The sequence below is a fragment of the Rissa tridactyla genome, chromosome 3 (assembly GCF_028500815.1).
Source record: "Rissa tridactyla isolate bRisTri1 chromosome 3, bRisTri1.patW.cur.20221130, whole genome shotgun sequence".
Lineage (NCBI taxonomy): Eukaryota > Metazoa > Chordata > Aves > Charadriiformes > Laridae > Rissa > Rissa tridactyla.
Genome location: NC_071468.1, coordinates 29,242,506 through 29,254,971, shown reverse-complemented (window position 1 = coordinate 29,254,971; position 12,466 = coordinate 29,242,506). Strand labels below are relative to the sequence as shown.

Here is a 12,466-nt window from a genome sequence, read left to right as displayed (position 1 = left end):
AACATCCTCTCAATTTTCAAACATCTTTCAAACACTGTATAGATACAATGTTATATAGTACAGACCATTCTAGTGAAAATTCAAAAATAAGCATGAGATTCAAAACGAAAAAAATAAATCTGAAGAGATTATCATTGAAATATGCAGCTATTAACTGAGATATATGACTGTCGATGCAATTCCATTGCTACCTTTTCCTGCCCGCTTACGTTTCTCTCCTAAGTATGTCTCTTAACAGTAATCTAATGACAACGAGTTAACAGCTTCCTACTTAATCTTTGTGGTATTTTCCTAATTCATATCATCATTACTATTAATTCACTATTTTACCCTTCCTTACTGTGACTATGAGAAGTAATTGCCTGGGAGAGTGGCAAAGGTTGCTTCACGAAATCAGTGACACTTTAAAAATACTTTCCCACATTTCCATTCACAATCATCTCTTTCTCCCCATTGTTGAGGGAGAACAACAGCTTGAGAGCCCCAGTGAGAGATCGGTCTTGTAACACGCGCTGTTCTCATCTACCCCTGGGTAAGAGAAGCTGCCTAGAACGGGGCAATGTATCCGGCAGAAGCAATTTGATCTCTGCGAGTGGTTTGTATTATTCGAGGATGTTTCTGGTGAGGGCAGTCTGTTCAGATCAGCTGAGCTGTTAAACTGGAATGGATGTGACTCATCATCCTTCTGAGGGGAAAAACACCAGCAACCAAACTGCGCACAGTGTGAAGGGTTGCCCTAATGCACGCTTGAAACATTAATGATGAGCAAAACATGTCTTGAGAAGATTTTTAGTTTTTTATTTTTTAAAGACTGAGACAGAAAAATGTCTTCTGACAGACGCTTCATGTGTGTCCAGTAGGTCACTGAACCTTTTCCTGAAGAACTGAACTGCAGCAGGGGCTATTGAGTAATTTACAGATGCATGTAACTGATGAATACTGGTTTAAGTAGAAAGGAAAGGTGGCAAGAAATCAAACCAACCAAGAAAAGTAACCCCACAGCAAGGGAAGGGTGCTTTATGGTATCCATCCCAGTGGTGGAGAACTCCAGAAGTGGCCCAGCAGGCCAGAGCTGCAGACGTGACTGGTTGTGAACTTGCTAATGGAAACACTAATGGTGGTGAGTCAGTTAAAGAGAGTCGCCAATAGCAAACCCATGCGGTAAGATCAACAGGCTGCACGCCAGCTTGCTGGGAGGTAAAGCTAATAAGTGTGATTGGCAAGAGGGATAACACTGTCTCCAAATGGAGTCCCTCACTAAGTTGTTACAAAGGAGTTAATTCTTCCTTTTCTGCATTTCTGTAGGGTGGTTTGACAGGTGCTATCCCCGACCGTTTAAGTGGCCCATGTCAGACACTTTGTCACATTGCAGCCACTTAAATTTTGAGCTCTAGCAAACAGCTTAGCCTTTTGCATGCTAAATCCAAGTACATCCCCTACATTGTCTTGCAGTATCCACAATTCAAAAATTAACATGTTTAGTGTTAAAACATATAAGCATGTAATGAACGTCCACAAAGAAAAGCAAAGCAGAATGCAGGCCAGGTTTCATATTGTTATTTATTAAGGTTTTTTTCAATTAACACTGGAGTGTTTTTTTCCAATTATATACCAACAGATAGAACAACTGTTTTAAGGTAAATATGCTGTATTTAGTTTTGAAGGTGTTGATAAATCCCTCTTAGTCTAGTTATTAAATCCTTCCTAAAAAAAGAAAACGTGTGTATTTCTTACTAGCATATCCACATGGAGATTATTCATGACAAGGGTATTAATTTATAGAAGCTATTCTTCTGGCTTCTAGAAATTATATTAGTGTCTAGGCAGGAAAAAAAAAAAAAACAAAAAAAAAAAACACCAACCCCACTCAGATACATTCTCACCATGGTGACCTCCAAGCGAACTGTCACAACAGAAGCTGCTGTTGCCACTACAATTTCCAGAGCTCCTGCTGTTCGTGTTGTTGCCGAGGAGAAAAAGACACTGCCCTTCACTGCACTTAAAGCTCAGTAAGATCAGATTGCAGCTTAAAGATAATGTTCGCACTTTACTGTACATCAGTATCAAAGAGAAAAAATGAGATGATCAAAATATGCCAACCATAATAATAGTGTCAACATTAAGTGTGCTGTGTACTTCCTTCGAGGTGCCGAGCGCTCTGACTCCCTCCTGTTTCAGCAAAGGGAAACCAGTGTCGTGATCACAGCCTTTGGGTTCAGCTCTTCTGCTCGAGCCAGAGTGCCACTAATCTTGGTAAGAATACGAGCCAGGTAAGCAGCAGGGGGTTGATCCCCCTCCTCAAAGGAAAAATAAAATCTAGTGGTGTTTTTGAAACAGAAATAAATTAGTAGTTGCAGTTATCAAAGAGAAAGTATAAAATAAGAACGGGCGTGTTGCCTCTCTGCAGAATGAATGTTATGAACTGTGTTCCCATGCTCCGCCGAAGGGCTGCCAGTTAAAATAAGCGTTTTTGCAAAGGTCCTTTTTGCCAACAGGAGAACTACTAAGTCAGTGAAATGTGTAGAGCATACCTTTTTAAGAGGCTACTTGTTACCCAGCTAAACAAGTGTATTTCAGATTATTAGAAAAGATTCTCTAATTTTGAAGATAATCTAAAGCTAGTGACAAGAGGACATCGCCTTTTAAGTGTGAATATTCAGCTTCGGAGAAATGAGGAGTTTCAGGAATTTTACACTCTGCAGTAAAAAAAATGAAACAAAACCAACAAAATCTTGGTGATAGGACTTGACATTTTAAAAGCAATATTTCTGAAAGTGAAAGGGCCTCCAGAAGACCTCTGATTACCCTGCTCACTATCAAGAAACTCCGGAATAAATAACTCAGAGAAACTGCAGGGATATCTATAATTAACTATGGCTAAGGGAATTAGTGTTGGAAGTTACCATGATAGTTGTAAAGACTCTGATATGATAAAGTGAGGAAGGAAGAGGACTGAAAATTATTTGAGAAAATGCTCCAAATCCTAAAATGATCATCATTATTAGTGACATCTCATGTGTGAACCGTATGAATAAAGTAATCCATTTTTCACAAGCTGCAAGGTTAGGGTCTGATGTGCAGCTTGATGATAGTTTTATTGTATGTAATTTATAAAATCTTAAAAAGCCATGCAAAAAAAATATGTTCATAATAGAAGTTACGCGGTCTGGGAAATGGAGACCCGAATCAAATTATAATTCAACAGATTTTCTAAGCAGGAAGGTAAATCTAAGTTTGGAAATCAGTGTGCCAAAGGATCACTGCGTATCAGAGACTCAGTTTGAGACAAGAGTAAACAGATTTCATTTGCATTCATCTAAATAGCTCAGGTTGATCAAAGCTACTACACAATACATTAGAATTTCTCTAAATTGAAGGGAGCAAGGGAAGGGAGGTGGGCTAAAGAAACGTTCTGAGGTTTACCCTCCCTTGCAGTAGAGAAGTTCCTCACACTTTGGGCAGAGGCAGACAAAAACCTAACCAAGAAATACACCCTGATGTGCAGTTGTACTGGCTCCTTGGCTCCCAGAGGCAAGCTGTGAGTGACTGCCAGAACAAGGTACATATTGAAATTGGGTTTTCTTGTTTCTGTGCTTTTTGTTTGTGTGTTGAAGATTGTTTCCATTTTGTAATCAGAAACTTAACCCTTGCTTTGCTAGTATAATCTTTTTTGCCTTTTTTAGCTCTGCCTGGTAGTAATGCTGATTTCAAGTAACTGTGTCAAGCACAAGGCACATTATTTCTAAAGAAGCATCAAGTCCAAATAAATGAGCTGGCACATATACCTTTAGGATAGCCACAACCTGGGAGAAATTTGAGAAACCAAGGCATTTCTTAACAAATAGCAAGAGTCAGTGTTACACTATGGGGAGAAGTCTTTCCAGTGGGGCATTTATTCAACATATGAGATTGTGCAATTGCAGGTGCCCAACTGAGATTAAATCTTTTGGAGGTTACGGAGTGCTCTAGCACTAGTGAGGATGCAACGTATCGCAGGGAAAGAGGGGTGAGGCAGAAGAATAGGTGGAACTCCAAAACAGTCAATCGAGAGTGCCGTAGGGAACTGCAGAGTGTATGACTACCAGGATAAGCCAAGTGAGTATCTTAACATCTAGAAAAAGATTCAAGAAATGTAAATATTACATTCCGTTGCAAAAGGGTGTAAGAACAGCAAAATTCCAAAAGCTGGAAAAGAAAGAATGACAACAGACAGTGGAGAGCACTACTGTGCAAAGCTCTCCAATGGTAACAAGCTCAGCTTTTTCATAAAGTCTTGGGGAAAAAAAATAATATATATATATATAAAAGAGAGGCTCTGCAGGTGAAGTGTTATAAGTGCAAAGGTAAGTACATAGTGAACACTGCCAAACACACTGCTGGCACTGCCATATCGTAGTAGGATACTTAAAACTGCATGCCAGCAGTGTATAAGCTATAGAGATACAGAAAACCTCAGTGCCAGTTTACTCAGCTAGAGGGGGACCTTTGGATACAGGCTTTGCAATGATGTCTGTTTATCTAAGGTAGGTCAGTGTTAGCTGAAACACCATAAACTGCTTATTTGCATTGCTAGACAGGGCTTGGGAATTTTCACTCCTTGAAAAAAAAAAAAAATGTTACTTTTTTCCATTACTAGCACGTTGCTATTACATTGTCATTATATTTTTTTGCAAGTCATGAGTAAAACAAAGGAGGATACAGTATTTGCAGAGATGTCAAAAAGAGCAGGGGCATTCAGTCTCCAGTGGCTGTGACTTCCAGGTTTATGTATTCAGTCTGTGGCCCTCTGGAATAGGCTGTAGGCAAGATGACTTGCTCTGGTAGTGGCAGTAGCCTACTTCTTACCACCATTGCTTCCAGGGGCCCTTTTCCTGCCCAGCAATAAAAGAACGGGAAGGACCACAGCCCCTTGAGAAAGAGGGCTTTTAGAAATGAGCTACTGTCAGAACAATTAATCCAGTAATCACTCTTTTCTCCTCACAGGTCTGTGGCGCTGCTTGGAAAGGAGGAGACCAACATTGAGCCGTCTGAATTACTTGGTGATACTAATCTACTCTCAGCTGCTCTGTTTCTTGGGGACTCATCTCTTCAGCATGGGAGACTTGCTGCAAGCAACCTGTTGTATATATTCGGTAATTATGGCACTTTCAGGAAATTGCCACATCCTGCAGCCGAGCATGGACTGCAGTATATGGCCCTCTCCTGTCAGTAGAGAAAGGCGTAGCATCTCAAAAATGGGCGCCTCTACTACAGAGCATCTGACAGGAGTTCAGCAGAGCGGAGTCCTTTGTGCATGCCTGTTTGATAGAAATCATGGATGGTCTCAGACAAAACGTAGACTGTGACTGGCAGCGCAATAGCAAGAGAAGGAACGTTAATAGGCGGAACATACGGGGACTGAGGTAGAAACATGTATTTCAACTTCTATTTAAACCTTGTCATACAGCTGTGTGGTTCTCCTTGTATCATGCCCCATTACATACAGAATCTTAGTGACCGCTGAGGGTTGAAGTAACAAAAAGAAGAAGTTATACTCTATTTTCAGGCACATTTAACTCAAACCACAAAACCAACAACTTCTGAATTCTAGTGATAGAATTACAAGAAAGCCCTTTGTGAACAACGATGCAGGCAGGAAGGTGTGACTAAAGACTTAAAGTCTGGGATTTTTGTTTTCCAAAAGCGAAACAAAGGACTGTACACCCAAAGTACAAGGAAGTCAGTGAAGTAGAAACCACAGGGGATGAAATGTCCACTCATCCAGCACTTTCAGATTTAGAGGACAGGGCAATTTAGTGAATCCCAGAGATGAGAAGACAGAATCATAGACGAACTCATGCAGATTAGGAATCATGCCTGACTGACTGCAGGAGCAAGAGAAGTAAAACACACAGCCCCAAAACACTGTCAAAGCTGACATACTTTTGAGAAATGGCATAAATTCCCAGAGAAAGAGGGAACGGTATGTGGCTTGGGGGCATCAACTGTTCTTTCAGAATATTGGAAAGGTGGAAAAAAGTCTGGAGACCTCAATCAATTTACTGAAGCATTTGATAGTGTTTCTTTTGGGGGAAGATACATGCATCTCATTTTGTGTCGCTTTAACATTCATTAGTCATTTGTCAGAAGAGTTTAAAAAGCAAATCATGCAGTAGTCCAAGCAAAATATGTTTTTCTCTCCCTAAGTCTTTGGGCAGAGGGGAAAGAATCCTGGAGTGAGGATGAGACTATCATAAATCCTGATTTAACAAATATATGAGCCTGTATCCTGGAGTACAAGATCGAAGAGAAGCATTTGTTTGGTTCCAAGAGAGAATCTCACTGGCACTTGTCTCTTCAGTCACTACAGCTCGCACTGTAACAACGAGAATTACTTTTCAGGCTGCTATATCACATCAGATTTTGACCAGAACTTGGAGAAAGACAAATAACTGGACTGATCATGTTCCTATTAATGTCTGCTGTACAATTCCTATTTATTTCAGAAAAAGCAAGATCAGTCTGAAGATATTTGTAGGAGCGTTTAAAGAATTGCTTTCACACATCATTTTATACCATTTAGTTCTATTGGCTTCAGTGGGGTAATATAAGATTTTCAGTCTTAAAAATAAAACCAGAATTAGGTCAGTTTGTCTTTTTATTAATTATTCATTGCCTAAGCCTAGGGACTTATTGCAGTTGAGGCCCACGTGCACTGGTGCTAAAGCAGTAGCAAAAAGGCAGTGATTACGTATTAGGCCTTTAGGTCCCTGGCATCAGTAAATTATCACTGCTTCTGTATACCTGCAGTGTTCCAGACAGACCTTTGTAACTGGAAAATACAGTTGCACTTATCCACATTATTTTAAAATTTTATTTCAAAGGATTCTGCGAAATATAATCTGAACACACATTTAATAAGACATAAATACAAATAAAGGCAACCATTGAAGAAGTGCATCTGTCCCTGTAGTTAAAGCCTACTAAATTAAATTTTAAAGAATTCACTCAGACTGGAAATCATATCACTGTGTGTGGGCATAGAAGGCAGCTCAGTAAATTCTGGCTCGGTGGGTGAGTCAGCATGAGTCATCAGCAGACATACCATCCTACGGTTATATGAATCCGCAAGGTACATTTAGTAACATTTCACAGTAACAAAATAATGCCATCCTCCTGCTTTTTGTCTCGATGACATTAATGACAGCCCCAACTTTCCTTAAATATTGTAGGTGTTCTCAGCTCAACATGTGACATTAAAAGAAGAAAAAAAAGAAATCGCTCTATTTTCATGTTTTCATTAAGCAAAACTAACACAAATATTAAAAGCTGTTAGGAAAGCCTTGGGTTGTAAATGAAATCATTTACATAGTTGCGTTACACTGACAAGCAACTGAGCAACATCTGCTTTTCAGGTGGATTTCTGATTACTTGATTGAAACATGAGGAGTTTCTTTTTCTCTCTTCCAGTTTCAATTGTTTCCATCACTCAGAATTTCAAGTGGGTAATAAGATGCTACGACAAATGAAGTTATTCATCTGACATCACCAACTGTGTAATAAGCAAACTAATGTCAGTTTTGTTCTGAAGGACTTTTTAATTGTGGCATCTTATTGAAAGACTCTGAACACAAAGTGGGTGAGCCTAAGGCTGAAACTATTCCTGCTTTCTCCTCTTCCACTTCTCTTAATTTCCATGGAAAAGTTAAATTGTTTACTAAATATTTCATTTTCCTCCAAAACATATTTCATTTTCTTCCAGCCTGTCATTCCATTCACAATATATAATTACCCAGCATACCCCAATTTGTACAGCTATGTAGGAAACGTATTTTTCACTCCTTCTCACATTAATTTTGGGAGCTCTAATATTTAATTTTTCTTTAGTTTTGCTAAAGATTAGGGAAATTTTGCAAGTGATATGGCTGCACTTACACTCTGGTGAATGGACTAGGATTGCTCAAGGGCATATACATACACAGCCATTTGGCCGACTGACCACCTCACAGCCCAGGCTGGAAACTAAACCCACTGCCACGATTAGTCATCCACTTGCATCCCACTTATTACAGTGATGCCACACAGATGCAGCCAGATTCACATCAGCTAATCTAGTTACAAAACAGAGGCCCTGGTTCTATCAGATGGGTTAAAATCTGTGTAAATGGAAATGGCTTAACCTCTTATTTTAGGCAGCAGACTCTTGTTTCCCGCTCTCCCAATAGCTTGGCAAATGCATTCTGAATTTGTTCTCTCATTATTGTCAAGGGGAGGATGTTTCCTGGATTGACTCCTAACTATTAGGTTTTGGTTTACTAACTAATTCCTTTCCCAGGTAAGTTGTCTCTATATCACCTACTTAGTATTTCAGGCAATTAACATTGCCCTTCATTTGTATTGCTGTGTGCTGGTAGCCTCAGTAAAAACTTGTTTATTTTTTTTAATTCTGTGAGTTCTGGGTGAGGAAACATCAGTTTTGCGAATCTTGTTGAACTGAGGAGTGAACTAGTGTCATTAGGATGGGTAACTTTAGGCACGTCTCGCAGAATAGCACAAGCCCCTTGAAAGTTTGGCAAGAAGCCCCGAGGGCGAAGTGCTTTGTGACTGTCAGAGGTACCTTAAGGCAGGATTTGGGCTTCCAGTCTTGGGCAACCACAAGGACAAACTCAAAGCCACGTTCACCAAACATCAATGCTGTTTACTCACAGGGCACTCAAGGTTGCCATCTCCCCACACACAGCCCAAAGATTTCAGCACTTAACCCAAGTTGTATATAAGATCAGTTAGCAACGCGTCTGTTAGTAATAGCTAGCATATCGCAAAAAAACACATGCCAGGAAAATCAGAAATAATTTTCTGCAGACATCTTCTCTCAATAACACTATTCAGTAATAGCGTTACTTCAAATGTTTTGCTCAAAGACAAGTCTTGTAGGACATTGCTGCTTTTTGACTGCAAACAGTGGAGAGTGGAAACACATTTTCTGCAGAAAATCTCATTATTGTGGATATATATAGATGCAATATACACTTACGTACATACACATACTTGTTTTTCTAGAATATATTCTCAGCATGTAGTCTTTCCACAGAAAGTCAATATTCAATATGCTTTGTATATTTTAAGCTGTATTTTATACAAAAATGTAAAGTAGTGTCTATTTTAGTAAACTCATTAACAAACGTTGCTGGAAGCAACACTCAGCCTTCTGATACATTGCTCTTTCTTCAGCATTCCTTACAATTAAAGTGGGTTGATGAACACTAGTTTAAGTTACCAAAAATGAGGCAAATTCCCCATTTTCTTATGCTTTCTATCAGCTACTGAAATTAACATTTTCTGTAGTTTTGGGGGAATTTTATTTCCAAACTTGCTATAAATAGGGGAAATCCACTTTGGTAACCATACAACGGGTTCAGAACAAAGGACTTGTCAAAGATGATTTAGTACTTAGCTACAACAGATGATGTAACAAGCAATAATTCTTAGGATACCTTTGAGGGAGGATCTCTCTTCCAGCAGAGGTCATCACAGCCTGAAAGAGGTGCAGGGAACTTGATTTTCTTTCACCACAAGATCTCCCAGGAGAAACCTCAAAACCAAAGCTCACAGACTCACACCTAAAAAAAAATTCAGTCAGACCTAGAAAGCTGAAGCCCTTGTGAGTAATCCAGTGAGTAAGCCTACAAGAGGGGGGAAAAACCACAGGCACATTTACCTGTTTCCACCTTTAAATGCTTTCAGGTGCGTTTAACAGCAAATTCCCTGGGCCACATAAAAGAGTCACTGGCCCTGCTCAGCATCTCACCTGCCTGGGTAGTAGAAGCTGCTGAGTGCTCTGGCAGCCTTTGCTCACTCTCATTCAGGCTGCCTGAAAGGGTGGGATGGGTTTATGTCCAGGTCTTTGGTATATCTTGGGGTTGGGGTGCGTCTCTCTTCAGCTACATAGCCGTTGAATGGGTAGCCAAAAAAGCATTTAGGTACCTCCGTCCCCTTGAGACCTCACATAGGACTCTGATTGAGGAAATTCCAGCCCCTGTGACTGGGTAATGAGGTGACATTACAAGTCTTTAGGAGGGCATGCTCCAAGGCTTTGGGATGTTTATTCTTAAAATTCTATATAGCCCTTGTAGAATTGTACATAGGGCTGATTTTCTAATTTAAGTCATTCCCGAATGTACTTGTGATATCATTCTCTGTCCAAATAGACAGTGGATGAATTCAGCTAAGGAAATATGCTGTGGTTTTGTATCCTTGTATTCTGTGTCCTTGTTGGACAGGGACTAATAAAGCCTTTTTCTATTCTAGCAACAGGAGGATTTCCTAAGATGAAACTGCTGAGTAATCTTGGTCATTTTCCAGTACGCTGTTTCATTTAATGTAATTTAGAGCATCACTTTCATGCCTGTAGCATTTAGGTAATTGTCAGCTAAGAGTTGCTGATAGTATCAAACATTCATCCCTGCCATGCAGACCTACTGCTACATTTTCCAGCTTTGATAAATTGGATGTCAAGATCAGGTACAAGTGTTGATGTTTCAAATAAAAGAAGAAAGAAAACGGGGGAGAGAACGAACAACAGAGGGAACAGAAGGGATGAAGGAAGCAAGCTCTGGAGAAAAAGACTGGACTAAAGGTTTTCATTAATTCGCTTGTTCTGTAAAATAGCTGTTTAAACACACATGCAAATATGTTATTTTTCAGCATCCTTTAATTTTCCTACTTGTTTGATAAAAAGTCAAATAAAATTTCTAAAAGTAAAAATGAAGCAGGACAGAATCAAAGTAGGCTTGTTCATTGACAGTGACCCCTATACTTTGGCAATATTTAATATCGCTTCAAGTTTTTTTGCATGAAAACAATGAATAAACAAAATGCAGGGCAGCGGGGAATCTGACAGTATTTTAACAGATCTCTCTATACATATTTGTCAAATGTATGCGTATACATACATTTGTGTAATTCTGATAAAAAGTAAACACCGTAGCTTTGACTTAAAACTAGTCGATGCTACCAGAGTTAATTCACATGCATAATTTTCCCCCTTAAACCTATGAAAGTATCCGCTGCTTAGCTCAGCCTACTGCAGCTACGGGCAGGGAGAGTGGAGGGCTGGAGCTGCCAGGGCACTGGAGATGTGGACATGAGAGGCAGAAAGGCTAGAGATGTGTGGGTGATGATGAGGTCCATAGAGCATAGCTGTAAATCAGAAACAGCTAAATAAATGCCAGTTGTTTCATTTTCTCTTTTTGCACACCAATATGTTTATGTAGACTGACTGTGGGCCGTGCTGGTGTCTGAAAAAAAGTTATGCAGGTGGCTGAGCTGGCTTTTTCTGGGTGGGAAAGTGGGAGGCAATGAGGAGGCAGCAGTAGAAACTGCAAATTTTACATGCTTAGGAAAAAATCGCATCAAGCACGAGCGTGTAAAGCTGCTGGGTGTCACAGGGCATAGTGCTGAGCCAACATTGTTCTGCTCTCTGAATTGATTGATGAGCAGATTTGACATCTAGCAATGCCAGTCATGGCACGTGGTGAGCGATTTTGGAGGAAAAAAAATCCAGCGGGGGCAGGGGAAGAGGCAATACTTGGCTACTCAGCACGGTTGGGATAAGGCTAACTCTGGCTCCGTCAAAGCCACGTCTCTGTTCTTTGCCCAGTGAGAGTCTGACGGGGACTTGCTCTGTGGCATAAGCACCATCATTCTTTAGATGTTACTGTCGGTGCAAACCAGCTAATGAAAGGCTTGTGCGTGCTGTGATTTTTCCTTGGAAAGAAAAATTGCAGCATTCCCATGCGAGGGCGTGGGAGAACAGAGTAAGAGGATGTTTGTGCGGCTGGTGGGCGATGGGTAGATTGGGACAATGAGGTGCGTAGGATGGCAGGACTGCTTCCAGGACTGTCCTGCGCAGCACTGCCGGAGCTGAGGAACCCCGAGGCTTCCCTGGATCGTGCCGATGTGTGTGCTCTCCCGCCAACAGCTGCTTTGCTTGGAGGCCAGGACGGAGTGGGCAGCCATGGACCGGCCCTGGGGATAAGGACTCTTAAGGTAGTGCTGCCAAAAGACAGTGCAGTGGAAACCATTGCATGTAAAACTGCTTAATTATACAGTGCTTAATTACATATATTATATCTAAATGCGAAGAACAATGAGTAGGAGTGGCCCATATAAGTTAGTTGCCTGCAAAGTAAAAAAATTCCCTAGGTACTGCAGTTGGGTAGGTGAATTTCGTCTTACACGTTTGTTTCTTCTTTTTCTTTTTTTGGAAATCCAAAAAGAATCTCCTGTAAATTTGCATAGCCGTCGACTTGCTGAGGGTAATGCTACTAACTGTGTTGCCGAGAGAAGTCCTCCCAAAAGCCTAAAACCTGTGGGCTTTACTTCTTTTCACATCACTGATTTATCGCTTGCTCTCCTCCCTCAAGATTTACAGTACACGAGGACCTGACCGGAGGAGCTGTCTGTCATACTTCCAGTTAATCAATGA

The 12,466-nt window shown here is 40.5% G+C and overlaps 1 protein-coding gene across 1 annotated transcript in view; it reads left to right on the top strand.

Annotated features, from left to right (window-relative positions):
* The window catches only part of LOC128906803 (basic proline-rich protein-like), a 30,027-nt gene extending 19,746 nt beyond the window's left edge, over window positions 1-10,281 (top strand). Inside the window, exons 3-4 of the mRNA XM_054194711.1 lie at window positions 2,147-2,270; window positions 4,984-10,281. Of these exons, the coding sequence (XP_054050686.1) occupies window positions 2,147-2,270; window positions 4,984-5,212 (353 nt within the window). The 3' untranslated portion in view covers window positions 5,213-10,281. The remainder of the gene's footprint in view (window positions 1-2,146; window positions 2,271-4,983) is intronic.
* The last annotated feature ends 2,185 nt before the right edge of the window (window positions 10,282-12,466 follow it).